The following is a 21,917-nucleotide window of genomic DNA, read 5'->3' as shown; positions in this document are numbered from 1 at the left end:
CTTTGTGCTTATGGTTTAGTTTTAATATTTTCAGGTACTTTTGGTTTCAAAATGAAGGGACCATCTTGATCGCACTACATCCCGTAGAGATTTATTTTTGCATTGAGTGTTATGACTTTACTCTGATGTTTTGAGAATACTTTGACTCTGATCGTCTTTTGGAACAACGAATGAATGGTTTTGACGTATTTAAAAAAAATTACTCAGTAGGTTTGGGATGCTACATTTTTATCCCCGCTTATATCCATATACTGGCTCCGCCCCTAAGAACACCGAGCTCCATCAGAGAATAAATGGGCGAAAAGCTTGGAAGAAGAAACGATGGAGAAGAGAGGGGTGGGTTGTCGAATGGTGAAAATAAAGGAGGGAAGAAGAGAGTAAGAATAAAAAGACTCCGCTTGCCATTGTTGAGTTGCCATTCCGAGCTTGACATGTTGAGTTTAGGGGTCGGTGTTCCCCAAGTTCACTATGTGCAATCGTAGAAGAAAAGCATGTTTCCACCATTTCCCGTCTCAACCTTTTTTTTGGAAACCTTAACATTCTTATCTCTCTCTCTCTCTCTCTCTCTCTGTGTGTGTGTGTGTATGTTAAACCCGTAATCTTTCACTACAATCGTCGTTATCCCACCACCAGCACTTACGTTAACTACCATGTTATGGCTTCTACACCGATCTATGCTATATGCCTATGTTTTTGTGGTGTGAAGGAACAAAGATATAAGAGAAACGACACAAAGAACTTCTAGAGAGGATGATTTTTTTTAATATTTAGATCTAATTGATAAAGATGAACTTTTTCACATGATGGATTCGATTTACAATTATTGGTGTTATGGGTAAAAAACACACGTATATGGAAGAACACGAACTAAACCCGCACATGTATGTGATAATGTGTGTGGTACAACATTTTCTTTATTCTAAATCAGAGACAAACCAGGTATGTATAAAATGGTAACATATAAATAACTTATCTTTATTTTACATTTGTATTTAGTTTGATGTTTGATTTTAGTTTGATATTATTTGCCTATTGTGACTCAGTAATTATTTGTAGTTTGATTTTTCTATGGAACATAAAAATAAGGTTTCTTGATTTAATTATTACAAAGATGACTTAATAATATTTGTAAAATGATCAACTCATGCATGACTTTATGAAGAAACCCTAATTTTAGGGTTTTACCCTATATAAGTATAATGTTAACCCTTTTCCTTCATTTCTAGGTCAGCCTCCACCATCTCAAAACCCCAAACCATCCTTTAGCCTTCATGGTGACATTTTGAGCTCATGGTGTCCTTTTTTGATGTGTTTGGTCAATCTCCAAGAAGATGGAGTTTGGTGCAAGGATGGGAATCAAGGAAGAGCTTATGGATCTTGCTTATGTGTCTCATTTCCAGCTTGTTGGAGGTAAAAAGCTTTGAGCTTGATTATTGATGTCTTAGATCTATCATTTATGCGTTTTGGTTCATTTTGCTCCTAAAAATGAGATATAGTGGTATTGATCCCATTTAAGGAGCTTTGATTTTCCCCACTTAGTGTTTCTGAGGTTCAAGGTCCATAAAGTTGGCACCTTTAGAGTTTAAAACCATCCATGTTTGATTTTGGGTCCTTTTCATGAAAGTAGAATGCTACACACTGATATTGGGTCTTCTTGGGGCATGCAAATCACCAAGTCAGTGACTTTATGGTTCTAGACGTTCATCTAGTAGTAGACCTGTGGTTTGGGCTTATGGGGTCAAGCATTAAGAGCTTAATGAAGGTTTTGGCTCAATGGAGGAATACGATGGGCGTACAAGTCTGTACGCGCAGCGTACAAGCCAAACAACTAGTACGCTTAGCGTACAGCTGAGTACGCCCCGCGTACTCAGTCAAGGGAACTTTTTCTTATTGGGCTTCAGTGTGGGCCATCTGTTGGGCTTATTTGTCATGGGTCCTATTGGGCCATCAGGTTTTGGTCTGATAGTGATGTTGAGAAGGACCACGAAGGGGTTTGGGCCCAATTTGGAAAATTAGGCCATGATTTGGGCCACAAGTGGTTTTTGATATTTTGAGTTTGAGTGTGTGAGTATTTAATGGGCCATCGGAATACAAAGTGTTTTGGACTAGAACTAATGGTTAGGCCTTAAGGTAAGACCCATGTAAGGGGTTGGGACCAATTTGGAAAATTGGGCCATTGGTTGATTAATTGAACTTTAGGCCTTTCAGATTGTAAGTTTGGGTCTTAGATTTGGACGAGGCTAGGTTTGGGGTAAAATGGTCTTTTTACCCCAGGTATGGAGTTGTGGTTATGGATTGGAACCCAATTGTTAATTAGGTGTTTTTTTTGTTATTGATAGTCCCGGGATCTGCCATCCAATAGCCAAGGGTGTTTCTGTATGATTCAACAGTGCGAGGTGAGTCCTCTCACTATATCCATGGGTCAAAGGCACCAATGCCAACCCATTACGTGTTATGTGGTATGATAGTTGTCTTTGTGATACTTGCATGGAAGACCGCAGGGGGAGCCCGTGGCAATTGGATGTCAGACCATGGGGGGAGTCCATGTCACTTGGTTATCAGATAGTGGGAGGAGCCCAAGGCATTCCATGTAAAGACCATGGAGGGTGCCCATGGCAATTCATGTATGCCTTTCTCTTGCATGGTTTTCATGTGATTGTATGTTGTATGGTATTTTGGGGGACTCGCTAATCTTTGTGCTTACAGTTTTCAGTTTATGTTTTTGGTACTCTAGTTTTCAAATGGAATAGTTCGGGACGATTGCAGTGCACACAACACATGTTTCAGCATTCTGTGAATTACTCTGATTTAATGATGTTTTGTTAAATATTGGTTACTCTGGTTTTATGGAAACAATATGTATTATCAATTTATTAAACTAAAAGCAAAAAAATTTTATGTCCTGATTTTCGGGATGTTACTTATTTTTTAAGCTATTTGTTTGAAATTCTTAATGATTACAAAAAATTGTTTCATGATTTTTTTTTGTTAATTTATGATTGTAATTTAGGTTTAACATTATAGTTTATAACTTTTAGCTATTTTTAAAATATTCTCAATATTTTTCAAGTTTAACTGAAATTTTGATTTAAGTTAACCGTTTAACACTGTATTGAAATTAATAATTTAACTATTTTGCGTAAAATCATAAAGTATACAAAAATTATGACTTTAAAATGACAATTGCTCACATATGATACGACAACATATCTAAACCAATATGTTAATTAGTATAATATGTTAAAAAGTTAAAGTCATAATTTTATAAATAGAAGTAAAATATGATATATTTAGTTTTTGCATTAATTTAACATTATTAACCAATTTAAAATACGTATTAAAAAGAAATTGAAAAGTCATGTAGGTTTGAAATGCATAAGGTGAAGGTAAAAATATATCTTTCTTATATATATATATATATATATATATATATATATATATATATATATATATATATATATATATAAATCATAGTCAAAAGAAGAGTTTGATCTGGCTTAGAAGGAGCGCTAACAATATGCTTATTCGGTTGGGATTACCAACCGACTTGCACGTTACCTATTTCAACTAGGGAAGTTTCCAAACTCAAATTTGAATATATATATATATATATATATATATATATATATATATATATATATATATATATATATATATATATATATATATCGGTTGAGAACTCATAATTTACCGAGAACTAAAAGTGGGGAGTTAGATCAAAGTTAATTCATTAAATGCATGATTTTCGTCTTACCAATCTTATTTAATGTTTAATTTGTTTGTGTCATTGGAAATATTAATATAAATGTCTAAAACTTTACATAATAAATCAAAATTTTGGATTTTAAAAAAAATAGTATTTTTTAATTTTTTTTAAAAGTGCAAATTTTTTTTTATTTTTATAGAAAACATGATTTTTTTAAAAAAAAATTGAAAAAAATATTTTTTTTAAAAAAACTTACAATGTTTTTAAAAGCATTTAAAAATCAATAAAAAAACCTGAATATTTAAAAATTGCTATAAATTTTTAACCAAATAAATCAACATTTTAGGTAAATATATGTATATATTTTTACAAATGCATATATGCATCTCTCATATACTATAATATTTGTATGAAAATCATAAGAAAACTCATTTTATTTACTAATCTATAAACATAGTACAATAAGTATTTTATTCGATACAATATAAAATATAAAAAACAAAAAGATGCTAAAAAATATCAAATCGTTTTCATGTTTTCGTGTCAATATTTCCATATGTTCTTCAATATATCATTTTTCACCTCTTTAATATTCACCACAATTTCTTTCAAATCTGTAAGAAAGTTAAAAAAGAAATGATTAATGCAAAAACACTCACAAAAATACATATGTGACTTACATGTGATTAACATATGAATCACATGAGATTCACATATTAATCACATGCGATTTACATATGAATCACATTTACATATGACATCATATGTGAATTACATTTGATTTTCATATGAATCACATGTGATTTACATGTGAATCAAATATAATTAATATGTGAATCACATGTGATTCATATGTGAATCACATGTGATTTACATGTGAATCACATGTGATTTACATGTGAATCACATGTGATTCATATGTGAATCACATGTGATGTACATGTGAATCACATGTGGTTTACATGTGAATTAAATGTGATTAACATGTGAATAAAATGTGATTCAAATTTGACTCACATGTGATTTACATGCGAATCACATGTGATTTACATGTGAATCACGTGTATAAATCCTTCTTGGGCATTTAATCAAACAACTAGTGTGCAAATATTTGATCTACTTCATGCATGGGGCAACTATTCATGAACAAAAACGGACTAAACCATCAGTGATTGGGGAAAGTTTTGCATCAAATTAGAAATGAAGCAAGTTGAATATATATATATATATATATATATATATATATATATATATGTGTGTGTGTGTGTGTGTGTGTGTGTGTGTATTTATAGGCTGTTCTTCAATATTCTCAAACCTAAAACAGAAAACCGTAAGTCACTATCTTTAATATTTTAATTTATGTGCTTAAAAATGATTATACACAAAATTTTATACAATTTTAAATTCTCATACTTGATATTCTTAAAAGGTGAAGCTTGTCTCAAGATATAGGATGTATCTTGATAATCTTCTTTTCCTGATTTAACAGTTAAAATCTACACAAAATGGTTGATTAGTTAACAAATTTTAGCATTAAAATGGTAGAAGAAGTGAAAAACATAGATTTGACATAAAAAAGAATTGCACACCAATGACATTCTCTTATTTATTTCCAAGAAATAATGCAAGTATTTAGTCAACCGTCAACAATGAAGGAGAATGTTTGTGTTATAAGTTATAAAATGGATACAAAGAATTGAATTGAAGCGGTAAAAACAAATGAGGGAAAAAACCATATAAATCACACCAGCTCAAACACATTGTCCCAAAAAACCCTTACGTTTAGGTTATGATTCCACAACTCAGACACATTGATCAATGATCATCATCCGGTGAAATAACACATTAACATGGTGAATTGAGAAATAGAAACTATACTCACCCATGGATTTTGTTTATCTCAAATTCAATTACGTCTCTGATTATGATGACCATCTTGTTAACGAATGCTACCGACATCATGTGGATGTATAGTTGAGCGTTTAGGGCAATAAATCAGATTACTGACCTCCTTCAAATCCAACGATTAGGTTTTCTGATTGTTGACAGGCGGAGGGAGGCAATCATAGAGGAGAGTATCGGTGGAGAACACATAAGCAAGAGAGAGATAGATAGACTAACTTGGGGATTTTTCCATTAACTGATAGTGGTGTTAGATAGAACGGTACCTTTAGTTTCAATCGAGATGTTCTGACTTAGAGGAATTTATGGTTTGAACTGAATCATATTGTCCACAATGAATCCAATCGAGTTTGTGCTTTCTTCAGGAACTGTTCGAGTATCGTTGGTGGCGGCGGGGGTTACTGCGTTATGCTCGTGAATGATTAGGTTATCGACATAAGGTTGGAGGCGAGGGTTTGGAATGGGAATGATGGCGATCAGAGGAGATGGAGGCAGTTGGTATCACGATATGATACACATACACCAAGAAGACGATGGAAGCCGATATATTTAGGGCCAGTTTCATCGGGATAGAGCAGGCATTTGTGTTTCCCATAATACCCTTGTCCTTTTAAGTTAAGATACCCCGCCCCTTTAAGTTTCTTTTTATTTACAAAAATGGTACAAATAATCTTGATCATCTGTTTTTTAATCTAAAGTTCCACATTTAGTTCTCGGGTTCTCGGGAAATTATGAGTTCTCAAATGGTCCTTCCTCTCTCTCTCTCTCTCTCTCTCTCTATATATATATATATATATATATATATATATATATATATATATATATATGGGTGAGATCGGTTGAGGAACTTATAGTTTTCCGAGAACCCGAAAACTAAAAGTGGAACGTTAGATCAAAACTAATTCATTAAGGACATGATCGTAATCTTACCAATCTTATTTAATGTTTAATTTTTCGTATTATTGGAAATATTAATAGAAACGTCTAGAAAATTACATAATAAATCAAAATTTTGGATTTAAAAAAACAGTATTTTTCAATTTTTTTTTATAAAAAGTGCAGATTTTTTAATTTTTTATAGAAAACATGAATTTTTGAAAAACAAAATTGCATTTTTTTTAAAAAACTGCAATTTTTTAAAAAACATTTAAAAATCAATAAAATTAAAAAAAAACTGGAATATTTAAAAATACTATAATTTTCAAATAAAAAACTGAAATTTTTTTCATTAAAAAATGCAATTTTTTCAAAAAAAAAAACTGAATTTTTTTAAATGAAAACTGCATATTTAAAAAAACTGTTATATTTTTAAAAAACAACATTTTTAAATAAAAAACTGCAACATAAAAAAACTACAATTTTTTATTAAAGAAAACTGCATTTTTTTTCAATATATATATATATATATATATATATATATATATATATATATATATATATATATATATATATATATTTTAAAAAACTGCATTTAAAATAAAAACTGCAATTTTAAAAACTACAACCGCCAAGTGAGTCAAGTGGGGACTCAAGGTGAACGAAGGGATGGCCCGGAAAGAAGAAACGACAAGGATGGCCGAATGTACAATAATTTATTGAGTGCGAAACCACCAAGTCTCTCAGGAATCCCAAAGCCTGTTGAGATTACGGATTGGATCTCCGAGATGGAGATCGTGTTTGAGAGCTATGACTGTAGCGAGAAACAGAAGGCCGTCTTCGCTGTAAGACAACTGAAAACTAGAGTCTTGAGTTGGTGGAAGCTATTGGCAGATACGATGCCACGAGGATAAGCCTTAAGGATGTCATGGGAAGAGTTCTTGGAACAGTTGAAAATGCAGAACTGCTCAGAGATAGATCTGATAGACCTAAACAATGAGTTTCAGAACCTGAAGAAAGGAAAGATGAGTATTGATGAGTATGCCACCGCATTCACCGAGAGGATGAAGCTATTTCCCTACTTGGTTCCTACTGAACTTTCCAAAATTGATAGGTTTGCTAACGGATTACCCACTGACTTTGGCCCAATGGTCAAAATGGCAACTACCTTGAAAACAGTTGTTAGGGCAGCTAAGAACGTAGAGACCCAGATAAGAGAAAAAAGTATAGAAAAAGATAAGGCAGGAGAAAAGCGGAAGTTTGAAGGATCTTCAAGGTCCAACAAGGAGAGAAAATTCTCAAAGCTTGGAGGAGGAGAAGGAGGTGAAGCGAGATGGTGTGATAAATGCAAGAAGAAGCATTATGGGAAGTGCAACGAAGAAGTAAATTGTTACAAGTGTGGAAGGACTGGTCACTATTCCAAGGATTGTACACATAATGATAAGGTATGCTACGAATGTGGAGGCAAGGGGCACCTGTCTATAAATTTCCCAAAGAAAAACGAAGCAGCAAAGCCAAACACACCACCAAGGCCAAGGGTATTCCATGTGATCCTCGATGAAGCGGACAACAACGCAAGGAGCCAAGGATGAGGAATCCATACCCGAAGATCGAGTTATGAGGTAGCCTAAGAGATAAAACAATATGATGTAGCCTATTAGAGGCATAGTCTAGAGTGAACTTGAACACCTATGTAATAGTTTCAAGAAATAATAAAGCCTTCGTTTTGTTATCTGATGTGTTAATTTGATTTTCTTGCATGGTGACTTGGAAAACTGCGAGACAATACTTGGGACAAGTATGAGTAGGTGTGAAAGGTAGTAGATGCATATACTAACGGAAGCACAGGAATCACACTTGGATCAGGGAAAGTCACAAGGTTACCAAGAAGCCAATAATTGATTCCATTTTATTCAAGCATGTCGTTACCATCGTTTCGGTAATGACTAAGAAGATTGTTGTTATTCCGACCCTAGTGGTCATATCAAATTGAGTTCGACTAACGATGAGTATGATACGTTGTTCAGAGAACCAAGTTCGATGTAGCATCTGACTTAAACCAGAAGATTGAAATGTGATTGTATCACATTAGAACATAAAGGATGGTATAGTCTATTATGGAATTTGACTTTAAGAGACCTGAGTCTGAGCGTTGCAACATACGATGAGAAGTCATTAGAATATGAAACACCGACCCATGATAGTAATAAAAGAACTTATCTTAAGTTCGTATCCAGTGAGGATTAAGATTGTGACCTGAAGTTCATAATTTAGAGTCTAACGTGAGATAGGGAGCAAGTGCAAAATCGAGCACCACCTGCAATCAGAAAGTCGTAGAGCTAGATACTCATTCGAAGAAACATCAAAGTTACAATTATGACTTAGGATGAAGAGATAACGTATGGAGTCATCATGTGATCCCTGTTTCATTGATGATTCCGGGACGTAATCATCCTAAGGGGGAGATAATTGTAACGCCCGTAGATCTGGGCTAGTCAATTTAGAGATAATAGGAGTCAAAAACTACTTTTCGACAAACAATTATTTAGAATAAATAATCTTAACCAATTTGTAGAATATGTCTCAAGGGTTCCGTACATATAAAGAACGCCGAAATCCGAGTTATAACGAAGAAGTTATGACCCGTCGAAGTTTCGCGACAGAACCGACACGATACCGGGAAGCATAGATAGTGAATTTACGATAGAGCAAGATTTAGCCTTAGCGATCTAAAAGGAAGTCGTAGAATACGTGAAATCGAGAGCGTCCATAAAAAGAACGCCCAAATCTGACTTCGTATGAGGAAGTTATGATTTTCCGAAGTTTCGGATTACCAATGTACAACCCGAAATTCGAATAATAGATCGAGCGGTTTCTAGCCGACACGACCTAAACGAGAATCGAAGATCTCATTAAGATTAGCGTAACGAGAAAAAGATAGGCCAAAATAGACGTCGGATGAAGAAGTTATGAGAATTTAACGGACCAATCCTATCCCGGCCTGTTAATAATATAACTTTTAAAATAAAGTCAAAATTAGCCGACAGAGTCTAAACAAAAGTTGTAGAGTGTGTTCCCGCCTACGCGTGGATATAAATAACGTTGAAAACGGAGCTCATATGCGAAAATTATGATTTTTAGAAGTTAAGTGTGTAATTTGCGAAACTGTGATGATGTGGCACGATCCTAGCCTTCCCTTGCTCCCCTCGGTCTCGCATCCGATAAGGACACGTCGCCTCGCATTACGCCCTGCGTCCAAAGTTGGTTACGCTCGGTGTACTTGATCTTCTGCGGTTCGAGACGAAGCCACGTCGACCCACCCATCTGGCATCCTTATCCGAGCACTACGCCTAACGTAGCCAAGGATTACGCCCAGCGTAATCCGAGGCCTCGTAGGCTATAAAAGGGGGCGAGGCAGCCTTCATTTTCCACACCATTCTCCTTTTCTCTCTAAAATACTTTCTCTCTCTAAGGATTTTAACCCTCCCCTAAGCCTAGGTGATCCCCTAGCACCCTAAGGAAGCCCCGAGGCTCCCGGAGTCCCGAGAAAAAGTGTCTTTCGGTTTCGAAATGCTGCTTCGAGAAAAGCCCGGTTTTCTTTAAAATCCACTGTAAGTGAGCTACGCTTATGCAAATTTTAATATAGCTTTCAAATAATTATAGTAATGTTATTAGGTCTTTAAAATAATTATTTGGACTATTATTATGAGTTATATTGAATGTTATTTAATTCTTATATAATAATAATAATAGCTAGACTATTAATTAGTCGCGGTTGACATTAGACTAAACCCTAGTGGTATTGATACTAGGTTTTATCGAAGGAAAATTGTTTTAAGAGTATCGAAGCGCTGTCCGAGTGCCGAGTCACCACCTTTCAAGTGAGTGCATAGTTACTTTCATATTACACATAGATATGAAGTATTTTATATAAATTACATGTTATGTGTGCATATTATCTGAATACTTGCTGTCTATGCTAGATGAACGATTTTATACACGTTTTAAACGATTTGAACTGTATATGTATTTTATATCTACGAAAATGTTGGGATAAAAATGGGTAGATATAATAGATGGAATATGAGTTGGACGATGAGTTGAGAGGCGTTATAGACCACGAGGTGAGGGTGAGAGGTGAACGTTGTGAGAAGCCTTTTCCCAAACGACGGCCCCGCCATTCAGCAGAGTATGGATGATAACTACGGACTATTCTAGACAGTCCAGTGGAACACTAGCAGGCTCACAACCTGTAGGTGTTGTGAACGATGTGTTCACCGGTGTACTCTAAAAACTCATTGACATGTATTGCGAGTGGATACTGTCGATAAACAAAATAGCCCTGGCAGCTATGGATTTAGTGCCCGTTGAGCAAACCTTGGCAGCTATGGATTTAGTGCCTGTTGAGTAAACCCTCGCAACGATGGATTTCGTGCCGATTCCTTAGGATGATCCTTAGGAATGAATTAACGAGGAGTAGCTGATTCTTAGGGTAGACCCTTAAGAGTAAAGAAGATAATGGGGATGAGTAATTGGGTTAACTGTTTGACGATTAAACATAATAATTATATTATTGTGGGTTGAAAACCCTATGTACTCACCAGGTTTCCCAACCTGACCCACTCAGTTTATTTATATCACAGATGTTGATATGAAGTCACATTACACTGAGAGATTAAGGAGATATAGATCAGTAGTGATAATAAATGTATGTTCTGTTTATGCTTATGTTTCTGTATTGACAATGACATCCCAAATGTTTTAAAATGAATAAAAATACTTTTCTTCGGAAATGCTTTGATAATGTATTTATCATGTTTTACTGGGAACAAATTCCGCAACATTTTGATTAAAAGAGATACTTTGATTTTTATAAAGCATAAAGAAAATCGGTCTTTTCTGGCCGTGAAAAAAATGCGGATGTCACATAATTCATATGTGATTCACTTGTGATTTACATGTGATTCCCTTGTGATTTACATGTGAATCACATGTAATTCATTCACTTGTGACTTACATGTGAATCACATGTAATTCATATGTGATTCACTTGTGACTTACATGTGATTCCCATGTGATTTATATTTGAATCACATGTAATTCATATGCAATTCACTTGTGATTCACATGTGATTCATATATGATTTACATGTGAATTACATGTAATTCATATGTGATTCGCTTGTGATTTACATGTGAATTATATGTGATTCACATGCAATTCATATGTGATTCACTTGTGAATCACATGTATTTTAATGTAATTTGAATTTGAAGCTTTTTTGGACTATAGTTCTCACCTAAATCACCATAATTTACTATTTACTGTTTACTCAACGGGATAAAATTCACATTTGTTTTTTGGTTAAACAAGGTGGAATAGTGAGTCACACTTGATTTCTTGTATGTGAAAAAGACATAAGTTCTCTCGTCGTTCTTATCATAAAAAAATAACCCTAGAAAACTTGTGTAACAACACAACACCAAGTAAAGTTACTTGCTAAGCTCGCTTGTAATAGGCATCATAATAACCTGCTGAAAGGGCATATGTCCCCATCAAAATCCTCCTTTTTACCTGAAAAATATTAACTTTATTTAAATCTTAACCTTTTACAAATTTGCCCTTTATTTAGTTTTCATTTCATACCTCTGGACCTAATCAATTAGCACGAGAACCTCCGTAGAGGGAACTTAGCTCATCAGAAACAATTTGGTTACCATAGCTGGAAATTTAAAAAAAAATGATGTTAGCAACCTATTATTATGCTTTTCTCCTACCAATCTTTATATTTTTTAAGTCATATAAACTTGTTCATCTACTATTATTGTAATGTTATTTCATAAATAATAGGTTCCATATCTATATTTGAAGAAAAACAAGATTTTATATATTACCTAAAAAGTTTGAAGAAGATTCGGATGAACCAAGAACATAGTATGTCGGTAATCCCAGAGAGAAAGAAGGTAATGACACTTGAAATCCATTATTAAATAGAAAAAAAGTCAAACCACTACATGTATTGATAAAGATGAACATGAAGAATACGATAAAGCTAAAGTATTCAGAAAAAAGATCTTCATCTCCAAAACGTAAACAATATAAATATATCACCTTTTTTCACCTAATAGTCGACACAAGGATGGAAGCATGGTTTTGGAATAACTGGCGAGGGATTGTAGTCCATCTTCTGATTTAGTTAAATCACAAACAATATCAACAGCTACCTTCTGCACCTGATGATAAATTAAGCCAAGTAATGTTTCAATTCAAGTAATAAGGCAACGATAATGAGTTCTTACAATTTGATAACAGACTATATAGACTCGAGTTTACTCCATCAAATTCGAGTTTGCTAAAGTATTCTCGAAGTTCTCGAGACTAGGAAGTTGTGGTCGTGGTCGTTCCGCCAAGTAGAGTCACCAGTCGATGATTGTCAATTTGAGATATGAATTTCTGATTTCAGTAAATAATAACAAGCACTTTCCATTTGATTAAATATTAAGCCTAGATAGATTTAGAGTTACCTTGTTACCGGGATGAGTAGAGCTCTTTGCCATATGTGAAGGAGGATATGGTGGGGAAACCGCCATCTCCTTCATCTCTCCAAGTTTCGAGAAGATAAATCATAGGTTCGATTGTTGGATGCACCACGCTCTGACTCTTCCTCGCTCTGTCGTCCATATTCCACATTTTCCACTCGTCTATCCATTCGACAATCGTTCTCAACAAAAAAAAAACGTTGTGAACGACTAGTTCTTCGATGGATGACGATCGATGCAAAAATCAAAGAGTCGACATTCTAGGGCTTTTCTACAGTGGCAATGTGAGGGGAAGTGGAGAGAGATGTGTGAGAGGATGATTAAGTCCATATCTTGAAGAAATTGTGGAGGAGTGGACGTTGTGCATTCCAAATAGGCCAGAGACGGACACAAGCGATCGGAAGGCAGTGAAGTGGACGTTGATTTCTTCTCCGATTGGGATGCTACTAGAGGAAAAAGAGAGAATCGAGACAACAAATACAGTGAAGAAGACGACAGTTGCTTTCTTCTCAGTCGTTGAAAATTTTCTCGGTGGGTGGCGCCACCACTTGGATCTAGGAACATCAGTTATGGAGGAAGGTGAGAGAGAGCATGGATTTCTAAATTGCTATCGACGACTAAGAGAGAATGAGAGATAAGAAAGAGATGTGAGTTTTTAAAAATCTAATTTATCAGATCATAGATTAAAGAAATTATAATTATGATTGTGATTCTGAAAATACTCCTGCCTAATTTGATTAAGATACCCTTGCATCTTTAGTTTTCAGCTTATTTACAAAAATGCCATAATGCATCTTGACCATTTTTTTTAAATCCAACGCTCCACTTTTAGTTTTCGGATTTTCGGGAAACTATGAGTTCTTAAATGATCCTCTCTCTCTCTCTCTCTCTCTCTCTCTCTATATATATATATATATATATATATATATATATATATATATATATATATATATATATATATATATATATATATACTACTTCAAGTTGATGTTTAAATACCACGGCGTGCAGCAGACATTACATATAATATAGCTGGATTAGGCTTAATAATGTGCTTATATGCTTAGTGACTAATTACTCTTTATTAATAATCTCTACTTGTAACATGTTTAGAAAGAGAAAAACACCAAAAATTTGACTTCAATATAAATTATTGACTGGAACAAAAAGATAGAGATCGAGGGATATCTACCCTCTTTGATTTGCATATTCAGGCCTATAAATGTCAAATTATTAGTCTCCTTACTGTTTATACCTTCTACCTTCTGCTTTTAAGTAACAGCTTGACGTGCTCATGCTTCGTCCATTCATCTCTAAAAAGGAAGTATCAAAGAAAGAATCAAAGAAAAGTAGAGATACCGACACAGAAACCCACACAGAGAAACCTGCGTGCATGGATAACTTATTTCGTAAGTTTGCGAAGTTAGTGTTCGGTGAGAAACATGAGAGCAAGAAAATTATTGTTAAAGGGAAAGTGGTGTTGATGAAGAAGAACTTGCTCGATTTCAATGACTTGGGTGCCTCCGTTCTTGATCGAGCTCATGAGTTTTTCGGCCAACATATATCTATCCAGTTCGTAAGTGCAACTCATGCAGATGGCGGATCGTCAGGTTAAATTTCTCAGACTTTGGCTACTCTTCTATATCATATACATGGACATGCTATTTCTTTAATATTTGGTAGTATTTAGTTGCCTCCTTAACTACCAATACAAACAATATGATAATCATTGTTCTATAAGAAAAACAAATTAATGCCAATGGAATATGCTTGAAATTTGTTGAGTCTGCCATGTACATAAGCTAGCTTTTGGTGATTGTATTTGATTGAGGTAGAAAATCTACTAAGGAAATTCGAAATGTCAACCCTAGTTTCCTTTATAGTTTTTTAATTTACTATTATATTTTCTAAACGCTACTTTTTCGATATATGTGAAAAATTGACTTGTATAGAGTTGACTACTTGCTAATAGTGATCGGTTTGTGTGTGTTGGTGTTGTGTGTTTGAAAGAAATTTAGCTAGAGCGTGTTTTCAGCAACTGTCCACCTTCACAACGATATAACATTCGAACAACCAGTTAAACGACCTTAAAAGTAAAAAAAAAATATAACTAAAATAAATATTTTCCGCAATTGTTTGGCAATATACCATTTTGGGTTTGAAGAAAATGACAAATATATAAAAGGATGTGTTTTCTGTCTATAAATAAAATTGGGAAAATACTTGCTATGGTAATTATTAACTTTTCGGTATATTCACATGTGGGTAACAATCTTTTTTAGTACATATCTTGGTAACAAACTTGTTGGAAGTATTCACATATGACAATTATGATCGGCTATAGCAGGTCACATTCTAGATGTGAACACTTTCAACAAGTTTTTTACCTAGATGTATACAAAAAAAAAATAGTTATCCAAATATGAACAAAACGAAAAGTAAGAGTAAATTACACCAATGGTCCTTGTGGTTTTAGGGAAATTTGTGTTTTTGGTTTCTAACTTATTTTTTTTTAGCTCGGATGGTCCATACTATTTATTTTTGTTGTGCGTTTGGTCCCTGTCTTACCTAAAAAGACAACTGTGTTTATTTTTTAATCAATTTTCCTATTTATGTATTTACTTTTTATATATTTAAAATAATTAATAGACCTCACATATCTGTATATATCTCCTCACCATCCAATCCCTCATCCTCCATCTTTAGTGATATCGATGTCTTCACAATCTCTTCTTTTTCCAGTCTTTCAACTCCGTCGAATCAACACCACACCCATTAAAGATGAAGAGACAGTGGGTTATGGTGTTGGTTCGCCAGAGTTGAAGGACCAAAAAAAGGATGGTGAAAACGTCGATGTCACTAAAGATGAAAAATAAATAGAAGTTGAGGAGGATGAGAGATGGGATGGTGATTGGTGAGAATCATATTAAATTTCTCAAATGTAGTTGTAGGTTTACGGTGAGGAGATACAGATATGTGAGGTCTATTAATTTTTTTAAATATATAAAAAATAAATACATAAATAAGAAAATAAATTAATAAGGGCACAATAGTCTTTTTAGGTAAGATAGAGACCAAACATGCAACAAAAATAAAAGTAGGGACCATCCGTGTTAAAAATATAAGTTAGGAACCAAAAACACAAATTTCCCCAGACCACAGGGACCATTCGTGTAATTACTCTTACTTTTCATTTTGTTCATATTCAGGTAACTATTTTTTTGTACACATCTAGGTAACGAACTTGTTGAAAATGCTCACATCTAGGATGTGACCTGTTACAACCAGTCATAATGGTCATATGTAAACACTTCCAACAAGTTCGTTAACTAGATGTGTACAAAAAAAGATAGTTACCCAAATATAAACATAACGAAAAGTTAAATAGCTTAGGAAGTCATTTTCCCAATAAAATTAGTTCACGATAAAGACTTTGACACATTAAAAATGTCCGTAGTGTTCAACCATCAACTTTTCGTGTTGGCTATAAAATGAGTTGACTTGATCACCGTTCATAAATATTATTTATCCTTTTTTTTTAATAAATAAAATTGGTTATTATTATAAGGCAGTTATGGTGTGGAGAGGTACAAATCCTTTCCTAAATTGCATTAAGTTTTTATTTGACCAAATGTTTATTGAAATGTGCCATGTGTGAATTAATAATGAACAACCTGTAAATACAAATAAAGAATGTTTGATTTCATATGCATCAACTACTCTTATTATTTAATGACCGGTAGGGTCTTTGTTTATATAATATAAGTGACAAATAAACCTACTACGCACTGTCTCATATTTGCACATAATTAAACTAATTACTCTATTTTTTTTTCAAGAAATCTTAATTTTTAAAATTTTTCATAATAGTTTAAAGTGATTATTAATCGTAAACTGTTTAAAATTGATGCCAATATAAGACTTCTTCACGATGTATAAGAATCAAAGATATATATTAATTGTTTGAACGTGTATGAATTTGGCTTCATATAGATCAATTTATTTTGGCCTGGATTTTAGTTTGTCCTTTGTCCATATGGACTAGCTTGAAAGAATTGGAACTAGTTAACCTTATGATCTTTGAAAAGGAATCTTATTGAACTCAAACCAATTTTCAACTATACGCTTATTTGAGACGACTTTTAATTTGTTTATGATGTATACACGTTAGGAATATACAACTATTCACTAAACCGAAAAAGAATATATAGAGTACTATCTATAACTAAACGAGACTATCTGTTTATCACAAAAATAATCATACATTTCCCAAATTGAACATTGCCAACTTGTTTTATGAAATACAATAAATTTTTTGTTTTCATTTTGTAAATTTTTTAGTCAATATCATAATGGATCAAGATACTCTTTGCATGTGCATGCATATGCAGTTTAGAGTCTAGTTTATTATAACATTAATTGTTTCAAATTATACAACATGTATTATTTTCTAAATATTTTAGTAAATATATATATTTTTTAAAAATCCAGTATCAAAAATGTATTTTAAGTAAAATTAAGAATATCTTTAGATCAAAATCGATCTTCCATGTATCTTTTACCATCTTGAATTGAATCCCTTAAATAAATAAGAATATTACATTTCGCTTTACTTTCTAACATAAAATTCAAGTTAAAACAAACAAAAAAAACATTTTTTACTATACAATTTAGAAAGTAAATTAAGGAAATGCTGATCAGGTTTAGGGTTTTGTGTTGCAGACAAAAAGTTGAAAGGGAAGCTTGGAGAACCAGCAATCTTGGAGGACTGGATAAGCACCATCACTCCTCTCACTGCCGCTGAATCAACATATGAAGTCACATTTGATTGGAGTGAAGAAATGGGACTACCAGGAGCATTTATAGTAAAAAATCTTCACCACAGTCAATTTTATCTCATGACACTCACTCTCGATGATGTTCCTGGTTATGGGGAAGTTCATTTTGTTTGTAACTCATGGGTTTATCCTGTTGAAAACTATACCAAAAATCGTGTCTTCTTTACTAATAAGGTATATATATATAGACCGGTTTCATATATGTTTTTCAAACTGGAGCCTCAAGTTCGAGTTTTTCTTAACACGATCATTTAACATTGATGCAGGCATATCTTCCTGATGAGACACCTGAGTTGCTACGTTACTATAGAGATCAAGAACTAGAAATCTTGAGAGGAAATGGAACTGGGATGCTTGAGGAATGGGACAGGGTTTATGATTATGCTTTGTACAATGACTTAGGAGATCCAGATGATAAGAAGAATGTGCGCCCTGTTATTGGTGGGTCATCGGAGTATCCCTACCCTCGTAGGGGAAGAACAGGAAGAAAACCAACGAAATCAGGTTAGTTAGATCGAAGTATGATAATTTTAGAATATGATTATAATTAGTTACTTTGAAGACATGCTAAAGAACATTTTTTTGGGTGTTGGTAGATCCTAAAACTGAGAGCAGGCTTTTTCTCATCGAGAGTTATAAGATATATGTTCCAAGGGATGAGCGATTTGGGCACTTGAAGAGGTCTGACTTTCTGTCTTATGGATTAGAAGCCATCCTTAAGTTTCTTCTCCCCGAGTTTCAGTCTCTAACTGACGCTACCCTAGACGAATTTGACAATTTCGAAGATTTCATGAAGCTTTACAATGGAGGAATCAAGCTTCCTGAAGGCCCTGTACTTGAGACTATTCTAAAAGACATTCCTTTACAAGTGGTGAAAGAACTTATTCGATCGGATGGAGAGGGTCTATCCAGATACTCGATACCAAAAGTCATCGAAGGTACTAATGTGTCCCATATTAAACACTTTAAAACAACATGTTAAGGGCATTAATTAATTTATAATTTTATATAGTTTAATGGATTGCTTATATTTTTTATACTTATATTTCTTGTACCGTCATTTTTTTTTATAACAAACACTCTACAAAATTCAATTAAACATATAAAAAAATCTTTTATTACAAAACATAATTTATGAAATGTATCTAAAAATAAAATTTCTTTGAACTATGTATCATGGATGTTTTAATTATGAATGTGTCCTTGTATATAAACAATACATAAGGCTTTTAGGTTACACACCCATTGCCTTATTGCAAATGTGATACACCATGTTTGTTAAACTACGTATTTTGGGTTGACACCACATTGTAATTCTTAATTTGAATATTATTTATGATCTTGTAAACTAGCTGACCCATTGGCTTGGAGCACCGATGAAGAATTTGCAAGAGAAATGGTGGCTGGACTCAACCCAGTTGTGATCAAACTATTGAAAGTAAGCTCTAGCTTTTCTAAGGCATCATATTTTTCCAACACAAGAAAACATAAGACATTCATGTGAACTTGTCTAACTTGACTAGTTTAATTTCTTTAGGTTTCATCCATATTCAAACAAACAAATTAAGAATAATAAATCTCCTTTTCAAAATGACAAAATTTGATGATCATAATTTTGCAGGAGTTCCCTCCAACAAGCAACCTGGATGAAAAACTCTATGGTGACCAAACTAGTTCAATAAGATCACATCACATAGAGGAACATCTTGATGGTGTAGATGTACAGGAGGTAATTAATTAAAGTCTTAATTTTGGTACCTTGACCTAATGAAGTAGAAAGTTAATATACTTGAAAACTGAAACATCATTTACACTTATCATCATACAGGTACTAAAAGCAAATAGACTATTTATACTAGATCATCATGACTCATTGATGCCATATGTGAGGCGATTAAATGAAACTTCCAGCAAGATTTACGCCACTAGAACTTTGCTCTTATTACAAACGGATGGAACTTTAAAACCAATAGCTATCGAGTTAAGTTTGCCTCATCCAGATGGTGATCATCTTGGCGCCATTAACAAAGTATGCACCCCCGCTAAAGATGGTGTGGAAGCTGCAATTTGGAAGTTGGCCAAAACATATGTAACAGTGAATGATTCTGGAGTTCATCAACTTATCAGCCACTGGTAAAGTTTTAACACTAATTGTTGATCATATATAGATCTTTCTATTGTCTTAAACTATATATTGATATCGAATTCATATTTCACAGGTTGAATACACATGCTTGTATTGAGCCATTTATTATAGCAACAAATAGACAGTTAAGTGTGCTCCATCCCATCTACAAGCTTCTCCATCCTCATTTCCGTGATACAATGAACATCAACGCTTCTGCTAGGGTTGTCTTGATCAATGCTGGAGGTATTCTTGAAAGAACTTTCTTTACAGGTCCATATTCAATTGAAATTTGCTCCAAGATATACAAGAACTGGGTGTTCCCCAACCAGGCTCTCCCTAAGGACCTTATCTTGAGGTGAGCGATTCATCTACAACCTTTGTACTCTCTTTCTTCCAAAGTTCTAAAAGAAATAAAGAACTTTGGTCGTATAATATAATTACTAGTATTATAACTCACTAATGGATGCTTTTAATGTACAGGGGGTTGGCTGTTGAGGACGCTGATTCTCGTCATGGACTTCGTTTACTGATTGAAGACTACCCATATGCTGTAGATGGGCTTGAGATTTGGTCAGCGATTAAAGCATGGGTTGAGGATTACTGTAAGTTCTATTACAAAGACGATAACATGGTGCAAAATGACGCTGAACTGCAATCTTGGTGGAAGGAAGTTCGAGAGGAGGGACATGGTGACTTGAAAGACGAGACATGGTGGCCCACAGTGAGTTCGGTTCAAGACCTGATTGACAATTGCACCATAATCATATGGGTGTCTTCTGCTCTTCACGCAGCTGTAAACTTTGGGCAATACCCTTATGCTGGTTATCCACCCAATCGTCCCACTCTAACCCGCAGGCTTATTCCAGAACCAAACAATACTCTCGAGTACAAGGAACTAGAAGAGGATCCCCAGAAATTCTTTTTGAAAACCGTTACTCCTCAATTGCAGTCACTTATCAGTGTGTCTTTGATTGAGATATTATCGAGACACACGTCGGATGAGATATACCTTGGGCAAAGAGAGTGTCCTGGGTGGACCATGGATGCAGAACCTTTGAAGGCATTCGAAAAATTTGGTGAGAGGCTTAAAGAAATTGAGGAAAGAATTGTGAAGATGAATGAAGATGAGAGGTTGAAGAATAGGTATGGACCTGCAAAGGTACGATACACCCTGCTGATGCCCAGTAGCGAAGAAGGGCTTACTGGAAGGGGTATACCTAACAGTGTGTCGATATGAAATGTCTTTACCTAGTGTTGATAAGTACCATTGTGTCTATTCCTTTGGGTTACGTGACATTATTTATCCTTTCTTTTACTGTAATCTGTTGTTTTGTAAATGACTTAGGGATGTGTTCTTTTGTAATATGTTGTTTTGTAAATGACTTAGGGATGTGTGTGGGGTGGTTTGGTTTGATTATTGGTTAAAATTGAACCATAATCATTATGATTGGTTAATGTATTTTGATAGCCATTGGGTATGGTTAATATTAGTTATGGTTAATGGTTTTTCTCGGTTAATGGTTTCCGTTAATGATTAATATTGGTTAGCCATAATGCTCAAAAGAATATAAATGACGAAAGTATATTGGCATAAAAAATGAAAATAAAATACCAAAAAGTCTTCAACGCCAATGTTTGTAACCTAACTTATAGTAATAGAATAAAATGTGTACTTTTAATACTTAAAGTGAGATAGCACATAATCACATTCAAAATCAAAAACATTCAATAAAAATATAAAACATTAAAAAGATTGACATTAATAATTTCATATATTGATAATTGATATTAATATTAAAATAAAGCAAACATTCATATATGTTCACTACGATTAAATCAAAAACTATAAAATAAAAGAGCCAAACATTCTTATTATGTGTTCTTTGATAAATAAAAAAAAGTCAATTACTCATATACATTCAATGTG

At 33.8% G+C, this 21,917-nt stretch overlaps 1 protein-coding gene across 1 annotated transcript; it reads left to right on the top strand.

The window, feature by feature from the left end:
- The first annotated feature begins 14,191 nt into the window (after positions 1 to 14,191).
- On the top strand, positions 14,192 to 21,508 carry LOC145072088 (putative linoleate 9S-lipoxygenase 5). The gene is made up of 9 exons (XM_079018455.1): positions 14,192 to 14,634; positions 17,747 to 18,036; positions 18,129 to 18,366; positions 18,459 to 18,800; positions 19,215 to 19,300; positions 19,484 to 19,591; positions 19,691 to 19,995; positions 20,082 to 20,345; positions 20,471 to 21,508. The coding sequence occupies exons 1-9, from the start codon at positions 14,319 to 14,321 to the stop codon at positions 21,225 to 21,227; spliced, it is 2,706 nt and encodes a 901-aa protein (XP_078874581.1). The 5' UTR covers positions 14,192 to 14,318; the 3' UTR covers positions 21,228 to 21,508.
- The last annotated feature ends 409 nt before the right edge of the window (positions 21,509 to 21,917 follow it).

The sequence above is a fragment of the Lactuca serriola genome, chromosome 9 (genome assembly GCF_051521515.1).
Source record: "Lactuca serriola cultivar US96UC23 chromosome 9, Lser_US96UC23_V15, whole genome shotgun sequence".
NCBI classification, from domain to species: Eukaryota; Viridiplantae; Streptophyta; class Magnoliopsida; order Asterales; family Asteraceae; genus Lactuca; species Lactuca serriola.
Note: the sequence above shows the minus strand (reverse complement) of the source record. Positions and strands in the feature narration are given on the sequence as shown.